At 39.8% G+C, this 22078-nt stretch overlaps 1 protein-coding gene across 3 annotated transcripts in view; it reads right to left on the bottom strand.

The window, feature by feature from the left end:
* Positions 1–22078, bottom strand: part of RNF145 (ring finger protein 145) — a 47040-nt gene that overhangs the window by 21309 nt on the left and 3653 nt on the right. For all 3 annotated transcript variants that reach the window (XM_048319912.1, XM_048319914.1, XM_048319913.1), the window contains exons 2-3: positions 16143–16356; positions 7366–7474 (exon numbers count right to left, since the gene is read on the bottom strand). In XM_048319912.1, coding sequence (XP_048175869.1) covers positions 7366–7474; positions 16143–16326 — 293 coding nt within the window. In that variant the 5' untranslated portion in view covers positions 16327–16356. The remainder of the gene's footprint in view (positions 1–7365; positions 7475–16142; positions 16357–22078) is intronic.

Here is a 22078-nt window from a genome sequence, read left to right as displayed (position 1 = left end):
CTTTTTTTCCACCTTCCAAAATCCGTAAGGTTGTAATCCTTGGGGCAAAGGGTATTTTTTTTATTTATTTACATCATATGGACCAGCAGAAAGCACTTTCTGAAAGCATCAACAACACAAACAGGATAATCCGTCAGTTACAAAAGAGGAAAAAAAAAAATAACAGCACTTGCAGAATGCTGAAGATGGCTTTTTTTCTTAGCAAAATCATGCTCCATCATCCTCATTTTGGGTGAAAACACAGGCTATCCCTAAGCTGCTGGAAGGAAAGCAGTGAAGACATCAAGTTTCTTCTATATTTGTTAGGAAACAGGTTACAAAATCATCCAGGATACCAAATACAGCAAGATGACCTTACACAATTTAGCCAAGAAACACGAACAAAGCTGCACTTACAGTTGCTTCTTCAACACCAAAACGTGCTTGGAGATGACCCAAATTTCTTTGAGCTACATTTCTTGCTGTTGTCTGATTCAGTCATCTGCACAGAGGTCTGCACTTGGCTGAATTCTCTAAGTAACTCTCAATTATAATTGAGTTTTAGGCCCACCAGCTTGGAGAAGCAATGTTTTAAGATCTCCTAAATTTTTTAAACAGTATTTGTATATGATGTCTGAATGAGGAAAGTGAAAGCAATGATTCTCTTATTACCAGTACAAACACAAGGATCTTTTGGCACAGACACCAATCAGAAGATGCCTCGAACAGCTGCAGTGCCATACAAGATGCTGAAAAAAGCAAGTGCCTGCACTCAATTTTGATCAATTAAAGCTGTATTAATCTGCAGCTTTTACATTTGAGGATTGTTCACTTTACTGCAGCAATGTAAGAAAACAAGAATGCCAGAATCATTATTTACTAGTTAATGAAATGACTGAAACTACATTACTTTGGAAAATTAGGATTTAAGGAAAAAAGCTTAGATCAGACTGCCTGCTGCTCATCCTGTAGATGCATTCCCAGCCTCATTTAATCCAACTGCTGGCCTGTTAACAGGTACCCATGGACAGCCACGACTAAATTGCCCTACAAAGGTAAAGAGATACAGAGTGTCACATGTGATCATTTTTTTGTTACTGAAATACAAAAACATCTTCCACTACTAAAAATACGCTTCCTAATTGACTCACATAAGGCACAGTGGTTATCTGACCTGACTCATATTGCTGACATTTAGTTTGGCTGATTAATCTCCACTGTCAACATCAAACGCACTCTCCTAGGTTTCTAATGTCTACAGACAACCTTAAAATTAAGTGTATTTTAAGTTTATCCGTAAGAAATAATTCAGTCTCCTGCTCCCTCCTTTCTCATTTTAAGCTCTGCGAGGCTCAACACACCTGGGACATAATCATAATAAAACTGCAAAACATGAAGTAAGATAATGATGTAGACTCCAGTTTTAGCATTAAGAGTGTGTTTAATTGCATCACTTCTGTTCTGCATAACTGCACCACTTATTTTCCCAAGTTGCTTTTTGCTGGAAATGGGTAAAAGAAATGTGATCCTTTTAAGCAAAACATTTGTGCTACTACATGTAAAACAAAACCAGCGTCCACCTTTCTTTCAGGAGCAGCAGGACTGTGGTAAATTAATTTAGTTCGCTGAATTCTTTTAAACTGCATTCTTTTGCCTGAGTAGTTTTCCTTAGCATGAGTAGCTGAAGCTGCTGGAGTCTTCAGCCACAAGCTGCAAGCTCCCACCTAGGAAAGCTGAACTTATCTTGAACTTCTGCTCCGTTACGTGAAGGGGGGCCCTGAGACCAGTGTGAACTCTGGCTCACAGCAGAAGCTGCAACCTAGATAAAAGCAGCTATCACCCACCTGGAGACAGAGAAAGAATCCAACAGGGAACAAGAAGACCCTGGACCACCCACCACTGGACCAAGGGGTGTGTGTGAAGAAATGGTGTGTTCTGGGTCCCTGGCTGGAGGCAACCAGCTCAAGCTGCTCCTATTGCTGTGCCACTCCATTATTAAACTAATTTTTCTCAGAATTGGAAACTCTGCTGCAGGAAACCAGACAGGATCTCAGACTACTTTCACAACTTGTCATCTCCAGATATCCAAGTGTTGGCATCGGGTGAGTTCACCAGGTACCTCTGGAGCAGGAGGCACTGAAGGGTGAGTGTTAAAATTCCCCAAGCAGATTTGGAGGAAGTCCTGCAGTGGGTTTGAGTCCCTCTCAGTATCAGGGTGTATTCAAGTCCCTCCCCTACTGCAGCTCACTTAGGGCTGCACAGCCTGATCAGTGTCATGTGCACAGAGAAAGGGGATTCAAGTTCCACACAAAAAAACGGGGTTCGAGTCCCTCATAGCAATGGGAAATATAATCCTTTGGATACAAACTGTTGGCCAAATCTGAGACTAAGATCGGATCCAGCTGCACCTACACTGCTCTCTGAACCTCATGACTCCACAGGAGGGTCTCCCTGACAGTCTTTTTTGCTGCTTTTTCTTTACTCTTTCTGGTAAAACAGAACAAACTCGGCATAGAAAAGGGGATGCCCTTGGCCAAGGTATGGCAAAATTGGGAATAGATTTATGGTACAGCTCAATTATCTAAAAAGCACACAGTGGCCTTGTGCCAGGAGGAATGGCCATATATTACTAGGACAGCTGGTGGGGGCCCCGGGAAATTTGGCCACTACATGGAACTTTCAATCAATTAAGACTCACTTATTTATGACACTGCTTAGAGGATAAAAGCCCTGGACAAATGCATTACTGTTTTAGGAAAAGAAAATTGGATACACCAGTCTCATGTCAAACGAGGGGTGAGTAACCAGCCAGCTAATGAATGATGGCACTATGAAGAACTGATACTCTGAAGAGATGAAGTGGGACAGCTCCCTCACCACTCTTGGTGCTGTTAACCCAGATGACCACAGCTGCATGGCTAAGTACAAAATCAATGAACAATTCAGTGTGGTATGAAGTTAACAAGACTAAAGAGGAGCTAATTCACATAGATTGTTAGGGGCTGGGTGACCAAACCTCTGTGAAACCCAAAGAAAGAGCTCACATTTTTTGTTGTGTATTGGATACAGCTCATGATCCAGCTTTAATAAAGAGAACCAGCAAGACCAAAGTTGATTGCCCCAGTGCTACCCTTGTTTAACATTCAATTCCAGCTGCTGTGTGTGATTGGACATCTGGATCTCAAATAAACAGAATCTATGTTAATGTGACCTGTGAACAAAATTAACTCAATACCAACCACTGTCTTACTGCCCAGCACAATGAGCTTAGTTACTACCCCTCTACCAGTAAGGGAGGAGCTGATCCCACAGATTTCTGAAATCAGCACTGGCTTTTTAGCTGATTTCAAGCATGACTGTAGATACCATCTACGGCAGCCACAATCATAAGAGAAGGGGAAGGCTGTATCTTACACATTGAAATTCAAAAAAAAAAAAAAAAATTGGGATAATGTGATTGATTTTGAGAAAGAATTCCAGCTGTGGTGGTAACCAGCCAATTTCCCATATAACCCCAGAGTAATAAGGCCACAGCTTTTGTCTGAACAATATGCACCACATCAGAATACACCACAGACCCAATCCCTGTGTTAGGATTGACTCATGATGCAACTGCACTCTATCCACTAGAGCTGAGTATGGGCCCAACAAAACAATATCAAACGGCAGAATGTTGATGGGCATGTTCTAGGAGAACAACAGAGATTTATTTGTGAAAGCAAAACCATCAAAGCTCAACACATTTGTTTTGATGCTGAACAAAATGCCTGTCACTTGAAATACATTCCAGAGATACCCCTGAAACCGTACTTGCCTATGTTGGAAAGGGATGTGTTTGTGTAAGAACTCTTCGTAATCTTTTGTTTGTAAATAACATCACTGTAGGGACAAATAATCACTCCATTACTTCTAACTGTGGAAACACTGTGGGATGCAATTTTAATTATTCAGCTCCTATTACGTCCAATCAATGGTTACAGTCCAATTATACTTAAGCTAAAATTTACTACCTATCCCCATCAGAATGAATCCTGCACTGGTGAAGAAGCTACTAAAACCTGATGACCCATATCAACTGCTGGAACATGTCCAAAACAATGGACAAAAAATTCTAGTCACCATTCAGTGCAGAAAAGATGTGTCATGTCACGGAAAGAGTGAAGAGGGAGGCACAACACTGATGGTGGAAAATTCCTCTCTTTGGGTGGTCACCAACAGCAACAGGAATCTATATTCAGATATCCATCCAGTGGTGACCTTGTTTGCTCTGTTTACATTGTGCCTGTTGCTTGTAATAACACTGTATGTGAGACTAAGAGTTGTATTTAAAGACTTTGTGAGTTCCTTCCTTCTTATTGAAAGACTTCATGAGTTCCTTCTGACATCCCAGCAGGGATGCTTAATAAAAAAAGCAGGACTATTGTAAATGAAGTTTAGTTAGCTGCATCCTTTTAACTGTACTCTTCCATCTGAGTGGCTTTGCTTAGCAAAAGTAGCTAAAGCTGCTGGAGTTTTAAGCCACGAGCTCCAAACTCTCACCAGCTCCAAGGTCCCACCTAGAAAAGTCAAACATATCTTGAACTTCTGCTCCATTACATGAAGGAGGGCCCTGAGACCAGTGTGAACTGGAAGATAAGGAGGCCACAACTCAGCAGAAGCTGCAACCCAGCCAGATAAAAGCTGCCAACACCCACCTGGAGACAGAGAAAGAATCCAACAGGGAACAAGAAGCTCCCAGACCAAAACCCACCAATGGACCAAGGGGTGTGTGCAAAGCACATGAAGAGTGGATGAGGGACAGGTGCATTGACTGTAAGGGTACAAACACCAGGGATTTGTGTGCTTTGGGTCCCTGGCTGGAGGCACCCAGCTCAAGCTGTTCCTATTGCTGTGCCACTCACTTATTAAACTAATTTTTCCTGAAATTGGAGACTGCTGCAGGAAACCTAAGGCAAAGAAATTTCATTAAATTGGATTTTGGGTTTTTAAGCTGACTTCTCTTTTTTCCATAAACAGATGGTATGTTATTTCCACCCAAATTGCCAGGTTAGCATGCTACATACAAATGTAGAATCTTCTGGGATGCTCCAACTACTCACAAATGTTACCTAAACCATCTCTACACATTAAGGTAACTCTCAGTTCTGTAGGCAAGGAAACAAACATTTAAGAAATTTAAGAAATTAAGTGACTTGTCAAGGTCATATAAACCTGCAAGTCTGAAGTCAGAGCTTAACTATAAAATTCAGATGATCTTATTCCCAGACTCGAAGATGAACTACAAGCTATTTCTGGGGTGGAAAAAAAGCACTGAAAGCTGAAGTCTTTCAACAGCTCAGAATTTCCAGGACACTGCAGAGTCACAAGTGCCAGATGATTCTGGTCTTGTTCTATAATTTGCACTAACCAAACTGGCCTCAATATAAGACCTCTTCATCGGTCTTAAATAGCATCCCAACTGGTAGTGCATGCAACCAAGTCCATGGAAGTTTTCAGCTCGAAGCAGAATTACTAACAAAAAACACTGAAAAACAGTTTGCACATGTGACTACTGTATGTCTTGTTATGATCAGGCTGCTAAATAGAAACATCAGTTGGAACTGGATAGCTTTGGCAAAAAGAGGAACGGCTCTGCCAACAGATACGTCTGTCACACTTTACTGTTTTCAATATGAAAACTAAAGGGATTCAAAAATTCTTTTGTAAGGCTAATTCAAGTGTCACTGCCCACATATGATTCCCTGATTGTACAAAGGCTTCAGCTGAGAGCCCCCTGCACTGTGCTTCCTTCCAAACCAAATCAGCCTTATGTCTAGGGAATGGGTAAGCTCACTAAGTGTCAGCTTTTTGCCTTGCAAAATACCTTGGGAACACTGCTGGACTATTTGAATCCATGACATCTTTTAATTAAATATATTTTTTGTGCTAGTTGATGCAAGACTTAATTAAAGTCTTTATTAACTCACTCCAGGAGCACCAAAGAGAGAAAGCTTAGTTAGGAACACACCTAACAGTCCAAGCAATAGGTACTGAACATGTTACAATGAAGCCTATAAAGTCTCAAACCTCACAAAGACCAGAAGTCAGAATTCCTATTACATAGAAGCACAAACAACGTATTCAAAGCAATCACAGCGCTATACCTCAACGTATCAACTAAATTCATAACATCTCCCTTTCTTTTAAAAAATTTAAAGACCTGGAGTGGCATAACCACCTCCAGCTGTAAATGTTCTGGATCAAAGCCCTGTGTCTGATGGGCATTTGTTACCAGCTTTATTATTTAAACACAAGTTCTTAAATAATGTTTAGGTTGCCTTTTCTAATAAATAAGCCTTTAATCCTGTAAGAAACACCCACAAACTCCCATCTATAACAACTGAGGACTCCCCTGAGGAATGACAAATAAACACTTTTTTCCTTCCTACTGAGGCAAGAAGAGGCTATAACTCCTCTCTTGTACACTCATCCTTTTCAGGAAATCACTAACTGCAACTCTGACAGCCACAACAGCGACATGTCAAGTCATCACAAAACCTTCATTAACACTCCCCTGAACTGCAACATATCAAGAAAGACATTCCAGCAAATGCTCTGGAACAACAATTTTGATGCAGAAATAACAAAACTATCACTTCGATTAAATCAATTGAAAGCACATTTTTAAATGTTTCTCATCAGCAGGCACCAAAATAAGTCAGGCTCAAATCCATGTTTTCAAAACTTCCTGTACAAAGCCTTTAATGTGATGGCAGTGTCTTTGGTTCCAATTAAACATCGTGTCAGTATGAAAGTTTACAATGGCTTTCAACAGATGTAGCGGGGACCAAACAAAGATGGTTGATTTTGTCTTGTTTGACTCAGTTCTCCAGCCTCTCGCTCTGCATTTTAGATCCAAAACACCTGCTTCCATTGTACATTTAAATTTGTGTAATATATTTTAAGAATAAATTCCACTACTACTTTGCTTTTACTGGATCCAGATCCCTATTTGCTCTCTCACCCAAGGTGCCAGGAAACTAAAAGTAACATCCTGTATGCTGTGTAAAACACCCCAGTGCTGAAAGCATTTTAGCTGAGCCACTGCATCAGAGGCCACATTTAGTCTTGTGGTAAGTGCTTTCTCTCCTTAGATTAGGGGACATTACACTCCCCAGACAAGTAGCTCAAAATTCTTGCTCTACTTTCAATAACTTAAAAAGAACTACTTGACTGCATATTTAATTCTGTAAACTTTTCCAAAGACAAAGAACAGCAAGATATATTAAGGTGTCTGACATAAAAAAAAAGGCATTCACAAAACCACTTACAGAAGATATTAACAAAATAACAGTTATTTTTCTAATTTCCAAACCAAGCTGACAAAATTAATCCATTTATTCTTACCTGGAAATTTGGTGCCCAGCATAAAGCAGCAGTGCAGTCAAAAAGTACAGGTAAAGCTGAACCAGGTGTTGCCTTGGTAAAGTTAGGAGCACAACACTTAAGATGTAACCTGTAACAAAAAGTTGATATTTAAAAAAATACTATCAAACACCAAATTAAAATAACACTTGGCATGTTCAGAATTTAAGATGGGGACACATAGGCTGTACTCCATATTAAAGCACACTCCAGCTATCAGGGTTGCATAAATCAAGGACAGGACCTGACACAGCCTAGGATTTGTAGATATTTATCCCAGCAGTTCCTGCATGTCTCATAAGCATTTAGTGAGGCTGTTGAAAATGACCCAATGCACATCCAGCTTTACTCTTCAAGACCAGGGCCTGGCTGCTCAGCAGCCTCTCCAACAAGCAGAACACTGATCCTTATTTTCATAAGGATCTCACTCAGATACCCAAATAAAGCAGTACTTTGAAGTCCACCTCATAACTGGGCTGTACATGTCCATACTCCTTTCCAGACAGGCTGCGGGTCAAAAACCCAGCACATGGTGCCCTTAGTAATATTTATTTCCAGGCTCTCTCTCCATCACTGCAGTGCACTTGTGCTCTTTCTGAAGGTCAGCTCAAGTGCCTGGCACTGAAATCCATTTAGGAAAACAGCCCAGCAACAGCCAACAACTCCCCTGAAGCTAAGAACAAAACGCTACAGAAGAACTTATCCTGACCCTAACAGCCACACCAGTCATGTCACAATTGAAGTTTCATACATCTATTCAGCAACATAAGGCACAGTCTTTTTAGCTGAGTTAATTTATATTTTGAGCTTTTTAAATATATTTAATAATGCAACTCTAGATTAAGCACTCATAAGCAGTGGCACAACCAGGTACTATAAAACAGCTTGGGAACTCAGCATGTTCCAGTATTTGAAAAAGATACTATTTCAGAGTCAGTATTTGTGTAGAAGTATTTAATGGCTGCTTAATATCTGCCATGTTCAATAAGCCACCTCTGTAAAATTCTACCAACAGTTTGGTCTTCAAAAAGGTATCTTGCAAGATCCTCCTAGAAAAGGCACCAGACCCACAGGATGCCAAGCAGAGAGAGATCAATTCAGATAAGACAGATGATAGGATCAATGATAGACAGACAAAGCCTATTTGCTTACCTTTTTAAAATACCAGTATATCATTTATGTATTTAGCATTAAAGATAATGTTTCAATTATCTTTATGAAGTGGATGTGACAAGTTGCACATTTGTCTCAGGATGTGCTTTTTAAAAGGCTAAAATAATCAATAGATTCTTTTACTAAAATCAAGTGTCAGACAAGTCAGTAATTCTGGACAGTATCACTTTGACCAGAGGGCTGGAGCACCCCCCCCGGGAGGGCAGGCTGGGGGAGTTGGGGCTATTCAGCCTGGAGAACAGAATCATTTTTATTGTGAGCTTTTTTAAAGGGGCCTGAAATACAGCACTCCATCAGTTTCCTTCTAGCGACTGTTTCACACAGAATGACTTGCACAGCACATCAGATGTTCTACACTATCAGTTTTCTTCACAAACACCTGTATTTTATGGAATTCCTATTCTCTGTTCACCACCTTCCTTCTACCAAACACACAAATGACAAGGGCAGGAACTCCTCAGCAGTCTCTATGAAGACATTTAATTACCTTGCACCACACCACAGCCTCATGAGCCAGCTCGAGCTCTCAAACCCTCTGCAGACATTCTTACACCTCATCTCTGCTGCATTCACCCCTTTCCCTGGATTCCTTCCTGAGGGACAATTCCCCCTGAGGAACAACCCACAACCATTTATCATTCCAGCACGTGAGTCAAATCTCTCCAAAACTTTCCTTCTCACTAGCCTGTGACTCACCTTCAGGTAGAGAACCAAATGGAGTTTATTATGCAGTCTTTTATTCCTCTATTACCCTATCAATAGTCTTAGAATACCTGTTCACTGCATCTGTATTTAAGCTCTGTCATCTTTACTTTATCACAAGAAAGTCTGCTCCTTGGCCACGTGATGATGTACCTGAGCAATGGTAGGATCATTTCTGTAAAAGTAACATATTTTAGAGGGCAGTAACTACCCTCTAACAAAGATGATGGAAGGATTTTAAGATATCACTGAAATTCATTCTTCTTCTGTACAGGATCACAACTTCAATCAAAATACTTAGGATCCTTCAGGATACAATGAAGGAGTGGAAAAAAAATAAAAGGCTAAATTAAAAGATTTAGAAAGTACTGTCACTGTGCCTTCTAACCAGCAGGCAGGCCTTCACACTGCACAGATGCTCAGAACTGCAGGGAAGCAGCACAAGACAGCCAAGGTTACTGCAGAAGCTTCAGCAATGAACTCCACTGCTCAGGAGTTTGGGCTGGAATGTAAATGTTCACTTTGAAGCAGCCATTTGGTTTAATTGTTATACTTTGAAGAGGGGGAGAGCAACAGACATTTAAAGTAGTTCCCATTCACTCTTATTTACAATTTCCTCTTGTGACTTGATAAGAGGGAGATTTCAACACACTTCATACTGCAATATTTGCATTTTTGCTGCAGAGGCCCTATTCCCAAAGTGGTACCAACCTCATTTTTATCAACAAAGCCTCTGCCAAATAAAAAAAAATAAAAAAAAAAAAGCCAAATAATTCTTTACCAACCCATCTGATTGCAGAAAAAAAGGAAGATAAGCTCAAATTAAGACATATTTGCAATAATATTCTATTCCCTTTGTTCTCATGCAGACAAATGATGTAATTAGTGTATGGTATAAATAAGATTCCACTTAAAAAAAAAAAAAAAGACCAGGAAATGAAATTTCTCACAGTAGCTTTCTCATCTAAATCATTACATTCTGTTTTCATTTGCACCTCCTCTGCCAGAAGAAAACATGATGCTGAGAACATACATCCCTTTGGAGAGAGTCCCCACACACAAGAACTTACAGTTTGAGAAACAGTCATCTTACTGGGTAACCTCTGAGCAGGGGTTAACAATAACACTCTCACTTCCATCCAAATGGAGTTTCTGAGCTCTGTGTCAGCAGTGAGCACTCCCCTCCCTCGATTCAGGCCATGCTATTTTTGCTCTTGGGACTTGGTGCATTGTCCCTTTTGACGCACCATGTGCATTTCTGTATAAAGCAAGCAGCAGGCTCAGAGAAGGCCAATTCCTGCCCCAGTAAAGGAATGGTTCTAACATACGTTAAAAACAAATAAACAAACAAAAAAGATAAAGAAAAGACAGAATAATCTTCCCTGAATACAGTCATAGTGCCCTAGTGCTGCAACACCAAGAAAGAGACTTGCACCTTTATGCTCCCAGATGTAAGGAGCATTACAGAAGACTCATTCTGCCAACCTTAAAAATACACAAATCCCCCACTCAGCTCCTATTCAGGAGCACAAGGAAACAGAGAACTTCTACTGCCTCTCAGGCAAGATGGCGCAGATTTAGGCCCCATTGGAGAAAAGAAACTGTGAAAATCATAGTGAGCAGAAAAGCGAAGTTGAACGCTGCTAGACAAGAACACACATATTTACCAGTTCATGACCTCATTTACAACCTGCTGATTCAGCTCGATGAAAACCTCTGGCTGTGCAATGCTCATTGTTCAGAGAGCAGCAGCTCACAGACTGCTTTCAGCAATCTCTCCATTTGTGCACCACCAAGGTGTTCCCAGCTTCTCTCACCAGAATTACCTCTTTGCCGACTCAGGTGTCTGAGGTTTATTGACTGCACACAATGGAGGCTTCTGGAACATGATCAAAGTCACACAACTCATCCTCTTTATGGAGCACTTTAGTGCTCATTTGCATGATTACAGATCCCTTGTGTCCATTTTGTATTATTACTCACAGTTTCCTGCGTGTTTACTCTAAAACTGAGAACTTTGCACATCAAAGAGTTCATAACATTTCTTAATAAGGCCACACCAACTCTTGGAGTGCCAGAAAGTAAGAGCACAATTGCTTGGCTTCTACCAGGAAATTAACTTAGGGGGCCCTACTTTTCCATTTTCCCATATCCTGTAAGGGTAAAGGGTCCGTGACTTGCAAAGCAACTTGCTGGGAAGCAGCAAGTCATGAGCCACAGACTCCATCCCAACACCCAACTCTCCTGCCTCAAAGAGGGATCAGCGCACTCCGAGTTAGTCACTCCAGCCAAATCCTTGACTGCCCTCATTTCAGTTTATTCAGACAAATACCTGGCCACAACATGCAAGTATCAATAAAACAGGACACACTTCTGAAAGCCTGCATTTGAGATGGCAGAAGTATTACAGAAACAACTGGCACCTTTATTTTCAGTGTGTCTAATTCTCAGGATAAGCAATCACCAGACTGGTCACACTGCAATTTACACAGAGATTTCATAAATTGTCAAAGTCTAAATCATCTATCTCAAGAGTGGATAGTTTTTAAAAAATATACTTTTATATACCTGCCCTCCAGAAAATGCTGGAAAATGAGTTCAAAACTGAGAAACATCTAAACATACTTGCACATAAGGAAAGTGGTATTTATTCAGTCATTGCACAGGACAACTGCGAACAGAGATCAGAAATCCTGTTATCAACATCTGCACATCTCTATGAAAATAATGCCAACAAAACAATTTATTCATTGCTGGGGTACTGCCATCAACAGCTGTTTCTTGAATTTTTAAATGCATAACAGATTGGGCACTCTAAGTATAAATAATCCAAGAAACTGAGTTCTTTACGGAGATTTGCAGTATTATCTGAACAAATAAAATGGACTTTTGATTCTAGTTCTGCCATATGATTCAGAGGCTCTTTCTAAATCATCAAGACAAGCTGCCATTCTGTCATGAGAGTGGTACTCAGAATTAAAAATTTTAAGCACCTCCTTTCAAAAAGGTGGTTAGTGGTTCCTTTTATTTAAAAAAAAAAGTGGTGATGTGGGTTTCCAAAAACAGATACCAGCTTTACACAGAAAAGTTACCTGAAAGTATCCATATGCTGAGAAAGCTGCTTAGTAAAAGCCTACAACACGAAGGGAGCAGTAGCCTTGAGTCAGAAAATGAAAAAAGGGTGTGCTGGATTTTGAGCATGGCACTCACTCTACCTCCTCCTGTGTCCTACCAACTGCAGTATACACTGCATTTTATCCAAAAAGAGAATGAGAAGACGGTACAAATAATTATTTTAAGAAATACAGACCAAGTCCATGTCATCAAATTGCACTTGATTAAAAATAGCTACAGTTTAAAATTAAATAGTAACACTCAGAAAATAGTTCTACTACCCATTTATCTAAGTGCTGCTTGCAGGAGACAGAAGACATGGGACTGCAGAGCCAGAGATGCTGAATCTAAGCAGGACCTCATTTTTATATGCATTAACTGTATTTACACATTTAAATCATGCATCTTTTTCTCAATATTTTAGGAAATTTGTTTCTGTAACGAACCAACTCATTTCTTCTCACACTGAAGCTTCACTTGGCATTTCTTCCTGTGTTTGTACCAGAGTACAGTATCTTTCCTCTTAAAAGGCAACACGAAAAAATAGAAATCTAAATAAAAGATCTTCTACGTAAAGCACAAGAGCTTAAAGAAAAGTGGGCAGACCAAAGCATGCAATCAGCACACAAGGGCAGGAAGTCCAGCAGGTTTCTCCTCCCTCAAGCCCCCCTCATAAAAGCAGCATTCGTAACAAGCAGCTCACACCTAGGAAGTGATGTGACCAAGAGATTAAAATATTAACCACACAGTTCAAGAAACTGTCATTACAAACAGGGTTGTGAAAGATGACACACCTTTCACCTATTCCAAATATTTAAATACTTTTTCCCCCCCCTGAAAATTTCTTTTTATTTTTCGTAATGACAAAGAATATAGTTTAAGATAGAAAACTGCTCTATTTTTACTTTTGAGTAAGAAAACCCTGTATTTAGTGCAATTCTGTGCCTCACCCATGACAGTGACTTAAATTCCAAGCCTGACTCTGATTATAGACTAAGCTCATGACTCTTTCCATCTAGCTCAGAGTATTTACCAGTTAGAACAAACAGCATTGTTTTGCCCTTCTTCACAGGAGGAAATTACATGGTTTCAACTGTTTTCCACCTTCTTCATCAAAAGAACATAAAAAGAAGTGCCTGCTTTCTCAGAGCTCCTCTGCAGTGCAGAAGAAAACAGAGAAGTCTGGCAGTAAGTGCTAATCTACCCTACACAGAGGTTTCACCAATTCTAACCAGAAATTTATCTCTGCTGTTTGCATTGCTCTGTGCTATTTAGTTAAATTTCATGCAGGTGAACTTGTGGTTGAGTGGTTATCAGGATTGAATATTTTCCTTTGCTCAAGCAGATAAGGGCTGTTTCATGGAAAGATACGAAAAGTTGTTTCAAAGAACAAATTGCACTTCAGAAGCTTTTATTACACTCTCAGTACTGCTAACTGGAATGGGAGTCACACTGGAACACACATCATTTCACTTGTACATTTAAACAGAAAAGACACTCCTGGTAACTCCCAGTTCTGAGCAAATTTCCAACACTGTGTCCTTAGTTCCAGGAAACGGTTCACCATATGAAGACTGGTAGAGTTTATTAATTTTTAGGGCTCTCTAATCAAATTGTTCCTTGAGCATCTGCCCAAGATAGATGCACCCAATTTCCTCAGCTGCTGGAAGCACTTATATAGCACTATATATAGCACTACAAGATACTGTCTTGTCGAAGAAATTCAGTGATTGATTGATATTGCAAAGCTGCCACTGAATTTGCTGACAGTGTTTCCTAACTGCAAATATGACAGAGGATTTTTTTCCTAAATAAAGCAGATTAGTATGTTGAAACACATCCACAGTGAATTGTTGTTTAAATTATAAGCTGGCAGTTAATTTCCCCCTATGTATCTTCAAAGAAGCTTAACTCCCCAGACTGGTGGAAAAGGATTTTGTTTTCCTTACAAATCCAATTTATATATTTTTTATACATCATCTTAATTAATGTTAAACTGTAAAGTGACGCAACTAAATCTATATAAAATGTCATGGAGGCATGTAAATTGATTTAGCCCAGCTTTACCCTGACACAACTTAAAAAACCCCCAACAACCAAGGAAATGAAACACAGCAACTTTATTTGCAAAGTACTAGCAATGTTTTCTCACTAAAAATTGCCTGAAAATCTTTTAAAACGAGCAACTTGTTTGACAATTTAGAAGCTCTTCTTGCTTAGCAACTACCAGTTGGAGAAATAAAAGTGCATACAATCAATGTCATAAAAGCAAGAAGTACAAGAACTGCTGAGTGATTGTGCACCAGCACAAAAGCACCCCTTGTACAAGGAGCACAAAGTCAGATTCCACTGGTTTAGTACCAAAATAGCATCCAGGTGGGAAATTCTTTGGTAACAATACCCACCCTCTCCGTAGCACTTTTTATTGGTGTATCCCAACACACTTCAGCAGGGACAAGATTATCAAATGTCTATAAAGAGGGGCTTTGCCACAGCTGGAAATTACCCACTGCCATCTCGAAAACCTACTCCACAACTGTTAGTTCTGCATTAGAACCTGATCTGATAAAATCATTCCTAAAAGCTTTGTGTGTGCACACAAATGCATGAGAAGGCCAGCTGTAGATACTGGCCACCATCGTCCTGTGTCACATTCACCAGCAGCAAGCATGTCCTCTCCCACAGACAAAGGAAAGGGGAACTGTGACACCAATGTTTTGTACTGCAAGTACATTGTTATCCCAGCACGAGTATTGTGGAGCCGTAACAAAGAAAGCTGCACTCATTTTTAGTGCAGTAAATGATTTCCAGACAACAGATATTTAATACATTTAAAAAAGGGAAGCCTTATGCCAACATTTATGCAGTCAGGATTAAAGTCAGGACATGCTCCATCAAAAGCCCACAGTTTTCTAACTACTTAAGTAAAGTGTGTTTCCTTTAGCTGACTGCAGTGCATCTTTATCTTCCAAAAGCATCTACAAGGAAGAAATGCTACAGAGTGGGAAAATTATATGCTAGCCCTTTCTCTCCAAGCTAGGCAGTGCTCAGGCAGATGCTTGCAAGAGATCAACCTCAACAGCCTGAATCCAATCCCTAATTTACCCCATGTGCAGATGAATCACATTCTCACCCGGAGAGCAGGTCCCAGAACACCAAGCCTTTCATCTCCTAAAAACAGACATCTAGCATTCCAGAGCTAGACTTGCAGGCCAAGGTTCACACCTCAGCTGCCTGAGCTGAGTTAGTAATTTTGTCCATTTATCTGCAACACAAGGACTGGTTACCTGCTCGAATCCACTCACAGCACAGAGATGGTTCATAAGGTTGTAAACTGAAGAGCCAAATCTGTGCAGCAATGAAAACTAAACTTCTGGTGCTATGGTTAGTCCAAACCCAGCCACCTTTTCCCTAGTCTCTTGTTTAATGTTAAGTTTCTATACTTCTTGTCTGCACCACATTTCACAGCTGCTTCATCATCAGTCAGACACGGACCAAAGTCACTGTGTTCCTCCTTCAGGACATCAATTGTGTTTCCAAACACCAGGTTTACTTGTAAAGGCTGAATAACAACAATCAGTAAAAACCCTGGGTAGGATTTCTTTGCTGTTAACATAAACTGTCCCTTAGGCAGAGCTGTAATGAATGCATTATCGTGTTATTCTTTGGAATCAATATATTAACATGCCATTACCAAATTCCTAAAATTCTTTTAGCAAGCCAAAGGATATTTAGTCGAGTAGTTTTCTCTTGAAGAGATCCATACTTACCCACATAATGCATATTAAGGGCCAAGTACTTGTACTGGAAGAGAGGGTTGTTGTGCAGGCTACTTCTTTGGATCTGCTGGAAGAATGAGCTGACATCCCATCTGTACAAGACATCCAACAGCATGATGCTGGGGACCCTTAGGGCCACGTTTAATACTGCCTCCAACTTCTCCTTTGCAGCCATTCTCTTCCCTTTCTGTGAATTGGCAGCAGACTGTAAATAGCACAAGAGAGAGAAGAGTAATCAGATCAATCCCACTGTACAAACAGCCATTAGGCTTTGTGATCATATGAATGGGGCTTCCTGTGTGGCCACAAACGACTGAATGAATCAACTGAGTTAAACTCAAATCCAGACAGGACAGCTTCTATTTTGGCTATATAAAGGTCAATTTGCTAGCAGTTTTTCCATGGTGACACTGTAAAATGGGGGGAGGGCAGGTTAATGACATGAAAATGGTCCAAGGGTGTGCACCGTTCTTATTTACACTCATTTAGCATCCAAGATCTCAGCCGAAAGACCCCAGTGTAGTAGGTGCTACACAAACATTTACATGATCTGCATTAGAATGCAAATACTCTGTAAGCTTTAGAAACCAAACACCAACAAAATTCAGGCACTACATCCATTTAGCTTAGCACTATTTCTACACCTCTCAAATTAAATAATCACCAATTAAGACAGTTCTTTAAATATTTGGGATTCACTTCCTCAATGCAAATTGCAGTAAATCATTTTCAAATACCTGAGCTTTAAAAAAATCATTTACAGACTTCACTAACCCCTACAAATTTATCAATTTATGGAATTTGAGGGCTGTGTGTTTTGAAGATTAGGACCAATAATACAACTATTCTACTCATTTCCATGTAATTCACAAGGAATCATTCAAACAAAAGACCATATCCTCACTCCTGAATACTAGAAGGTAATTCAGTTTTGGAGTTTGCCATCGGATAAGACGGATGATGCATAACAATGAAGGGCCCTTTTTTTTTAAAAACAGCTGGTCCACAACAGCATCTCAAAAGTCATCAACAGAACCATTTTAAAGAGCAAAAGGATCAGTTTGACATCCTGTCAGCTAAGACTGACAGTTGCTCCTAAATAAAATGTGCTGGTTTTACCATTCATCACCTGCCCATCCCTTGAACGTGATTCACTGTAGGCTGCATTAGAGAACTGCAGTTGAAGATGGGGATGATCCAGCAAGTTTTTATCCACAAGAAGCCACTCAAAGTAAAATCACCTGCAGCACAATCAGCCCCCCGATGAGGTCAGATTTAAGAAAAGGCTCCCAATCCCAATTATTAGGGGGACAATTGAAAAGAACTGCACCCTGAGCAAAAAAATGGAAAAACCTGCACTTGAACTGCACTTTATTTTAAAATTTTTAAATTTATTTAAATCTTAAAATAAAAACTTTATTTTATAAAGTTTTACAGGACTTTATTCATATTGTCCTTGTGTAAATTATAGAAGTTGCAGCTGTGCAAGTTTTATATCTCAAGCCAACACAGAAGTCCAGCATGAAGTGAAACCATGCAAATATATATTAAGAAAAAAAACCCAACCCAAATAATAAAAAAAACCCCAAGACCTCTCACCTACACACAAGCCTTGTGTGAGGTTTTATTTGTGTTGCCATGGCCTAGATGGCACTGCAAACTGTTCATGTCACACCTTCAGCCACACTCACACTTCTCAAGGCATGATGACATAAAATTACTTCAGCTCAAGAAGTCAGGACACATCAAAACTGAGATGTGGCTCAATAAACCACAGGTCGCAAGGCTGTTGCTTGCCATTGTCTAGCCCACAGTCTGATTTTTCAAGTTATGTATATGCTGGCATTTTTACAGAGCTCTTGCAACAGCTCTACAAACCCCAAGGGGAGCACATCGCTCCCCTCACATAGGAAGCACCTTCCAACCACATCAGGCAGCCCACACAACACCAGAATTTCACAGAGCTGCCCAAATCAAATTAAAAGGTCGGCCAGAAGACTACAAATATTTAGAATGAACAACCAAAACTACCACCCAAGCAGCTACTACAGAATCAGAGCATTCAACATTTTGTGTGAAAAAAACCCTGAGTTTAAAGGGATGGTATTGTACAAACAGAAGTCAGGGGTTGCACAGATTGTATTCAGAGTTACAAAAAATACCAGCTTAAATAATTCATATCAAAATATTTTAAATGTCCCAGAATTTTCAAAAATCTATGGGTTTGTAAAGTTCATAAATTTAATTAAAACTCTGAAGTTAGGCTGCCTCCTGGCTTTTCACTACGTTCCTTCTCCAAGTAGATCAGGATGTGGGGATAGGGATGAGCAGGGACTGACAGGTTTTCATTCTGTCATAAAAACAGCCATGCAAAGTGACAAGTGCCTGATACCAAATTACATTCTCAAAACTGTCAAACCTTTTTCAGTCATCAACAACAACCAACCGTGTATGACAAGAAGGTAACTTTCACTTGAACTTTCGCTTTCCTTAATTACTCCAAAAACAGAATTCCACGGACAACTTCTCTTAATACTGAAAGTTAACTTGAGAGTCAGCACATCCAAATTAAGCTGAAAAATTCTACCTCCCAAACTCACACACACATACTTGAGACACAGCAAACTAAAAAGTGCAGCATTTAGATTATCTAAGAGAACAATTAAATTTCAAATGCTGCTAAAACAAAAGCAAAACTAACTTTGAAAACCACATCATGTCGCAACAGAAGTCCTGTGAGGAGCAGCCACAGCAAATCCACAGCATCTTCTGTCCCTGACTGACAAAAACACCCAATACTAATAAGAAACCCTTTAAAATTAACTCCACTAGAAATGCGGATGTGTTAAATAAAGCCTCAGTTGTAATGGCTGCCAAGTTCTGACAGAACGAAATAGAGGCAAGCAAAGTCCATTGCTCTAAGCTCATTATATTGTAAAGAGCTCTCACAATACATTATTTTGATTGGTGTAAAAACAAACAAAAAAACAACCACAACATTAAAACGTTTAGATAAATGATGATGACAAGAGTTGCTGCGTGCTCAGGCATTAGAAATAAAAAATAGGTCATTTGTTGTACAAAGCCAAAAAATGGACTGGGGAACCATTTGTTTGCGTTTCAAAATTTTTTTCCCCGTGATTTCAAACATCTCCCTGTTCCAAATTAGAGTAAGAAAAGGAAGTCTCAGGAAGACTGTCATGGTTTAACCCCAGCTGGGAATTAATATCACACAGCCACTCACTCACCATCACCCCTCCAAGTAGGATGGAGAGGGAAACTGAAAAAAAGGTAAAAACCTTTGGTTGAAATAAGAGCACTTTAATAAATAAGATAAGATAGAATACTGGTAATGATAATAACAGTGGTGAAAGGCAGATAACAACAACAACAACAAAAAAAAACAGACAAAGAGAGGACTGAAACCCAAGAGAAACCAGTGCCACAATGCAGTTGCTCACCACCCACTCACCGATGCCCATCCAGTCCCTGAGCAGCAGTCGGTGCTTCCCAGCCAATTCCCCTGTTTCCACACTGGCCATGAGGTTCTGTGGCATGGAACATCCCTTTGCCCAGTTCCCCCAGCTCCTTGTGCACCTGCTCACTGTCAGAGCACAGGAAACTGAAAAGTCCTTGATTTAGAGTAAGCACTGCTTGGCACCAACTAAACCATTGGTGTGCCATCGACGTTATTCTCGTACTAAATCCAAAACACAGCACTGCACCAGCTACTAAAATTAACTCAATCCCAGCAAAAGCCAAGACCAAGAACTTCAGATTTCACATCTTAAGCTGTGCTATTTGGCCAAAACAACCTTTTAAAAAATTCCCATTACAACTGATTGTTCATGGAACATAAAACAAAAATGAACAATCCATAACAATTATATTTCAAAAACCCCTCCTTCACCTGGCACACCCATTTTGTCAAAAGCGTATTCTTGGTTAGCCCTAAAGAAGACAGCAAGAGTTGGCAAAAATCTATTAAAAAAAAAAAAAAAGAGACAAAAAGACTCCTTCAAGTTTGTCCCAGCTCATTCCAGCAGCAGAACAGACCATCTTGAGTGTGATCACATAGCACGCAACCTCTCACAGATAACACACATTTTCCCTTTCACAGAATTTTCTTTCTGAAGTTTTGCCACAACATAAAATTTTGCCATTTCAGCTGAAGCTGTGAATTCTGCCACTTAAACCCATGTAACTGTTGCTTCTGCACCAACATAAATATAACTCTATCACATCACAGGCAGCAAATATGCCCTGGTAAAGCAGTACAAGAGGCCACAAAAATCTACATCCATTTATCCAAACAGGTACAAAATTACACTAACAGAGAAGAGTTTGTACATTTAGGGAAGCATAAATAATAAAGTTACTTAATAGTTACAGAAATAAACTGGAGTATCTGCAAATATAAGTTATTCCAAGATTACTGCCACCAAAATTCACTATAGAAAGAGAAAGCAATTCCAGGGAAGATCAGAACCTTAAAACCAGACTTGATCCTGCATCATTCAGTCTCACATCTGTGAACAAGATGCTCATTCTGCTACAGCATCACAACCTAAAATACTTGGCAAGATTGACTAAAATCCAAAAGACACAGTTTCAACTTCTGCTCCTCACATCTATGAAATTCTAGTTACTCTGGATACATCCGTTAACAAGCACATTCTGGTCTGCAGTTTAGTTTCCACGTTAGATTATTTTTCAGTAATACATTCTGAAACTAAAAATACCACCAGGAAAACCTTTTGTTTTTCTGTGAGGGAAACTCTGCTAGACAGACTTAGAGGAGGAAAAAAAATTTTAAAGATAAACCCAAACAGAATACCAAATATACAACTCCTATCTGTAGCTATAGAAAAGTTCAGTGTCACAGTTCAACAACTAAAATTAGACCCATCAGCTGGGTTATACCAACTCACTCCCTTCTTTATACCTGTCCTGATTTGGGGAGCAAAAAGAATTTTAATTACAGAAGAATCCCATTCTTCAAAGACTCAGATCTTTATATCATCAGTTTGGGAGGGAGAGAACAAAGAGAAGCAAAGGGAAGGAACAGGACGAAAAGGTTTATCAAATATGCACTGAGAAAAGAATCTCCCTGTGTGATTTCTGTAGGGAAAAAAAAAAAAAAACAAAAACAAACCCAGAACTCAGAGTACGTGAGTCACCAATCCATCAAAAGGGCTCTTTCCCTGGCAGACAGTGACAAGGAAAGGAAAAGACTGTCTTGCTCCCGTACAATTTAAACTGGCTAACAAGGACAGCAATCAAAGATTTCTGCTGAGAAGGCCAGATCCAGCGAGATACCAAGAGCAGGAATAAAGCCCTGGAACACGGCAGACGTGCACAGCAACACCATCACCGGCAGCCAGTCACTGCTCCCAGTAATGCTCAGTGCTTCTAGATCACTGGAGCAGTTCAGAAATTTCAAATGATAACTAGAGAGTATTTAGCCTTCAATTTAAAGGTTCAGAGAGAGTCAGTCAGCAAACAGACAGCTCGATCTTGCTGTGTAAGCAGTTAACAAGAACAAACAACATCTTTTTTCTCCTTATTTTTTTCCCCTTTTTCCCATCTGGTCTAACAGTATGGACAGCTATACAGCTGCTGCAGTGGTGTGCCTGGAGAACCGGTATTTCTGCCTAGAAAACTGAGTAATTCCTACATTCCGACTCATCCAAGACTCATTCAGTTGTGAACTGTGGCAGAGCTAAGGTTAACCATCCCAAACAAATACAGCACATATTTTGCAAAGGCAAATGTTACTGCAAAATAAATTAGGTCAAACTCTTCTCTGTTCACAGGGACTTCAGTGAACATGAATTCACATTAAAGGCATATTTAAAATGGACAAAAGCAACGATGGAAGGTTAGTTGCAGAGAATTAAAAAAAAAAAAAAATCTACATTTCCAAC

Source organism: Corvus hawaiiensis, chromosome 15 (assembly GCF_020740725.1).
Source record: "Corvus hawaiiensis isolate bCorHaw1 chromosome 15, bCorHaw1.pri.cur, whole genome shotgun sequence".
In the NCBI taxonomy this organism is placed as follows: domain Eukaryota; kingdom Metazoa; phylum Chordata; class Aves; order Passeriformes; family Corvidae; genus Corvus; species Corvus hawaiiensis.
The sequence above is the reverse complement of the archived record's forward strand: the minus strand, read 5'-3'. Positions and strand labels throughout refer to the sequence as shown.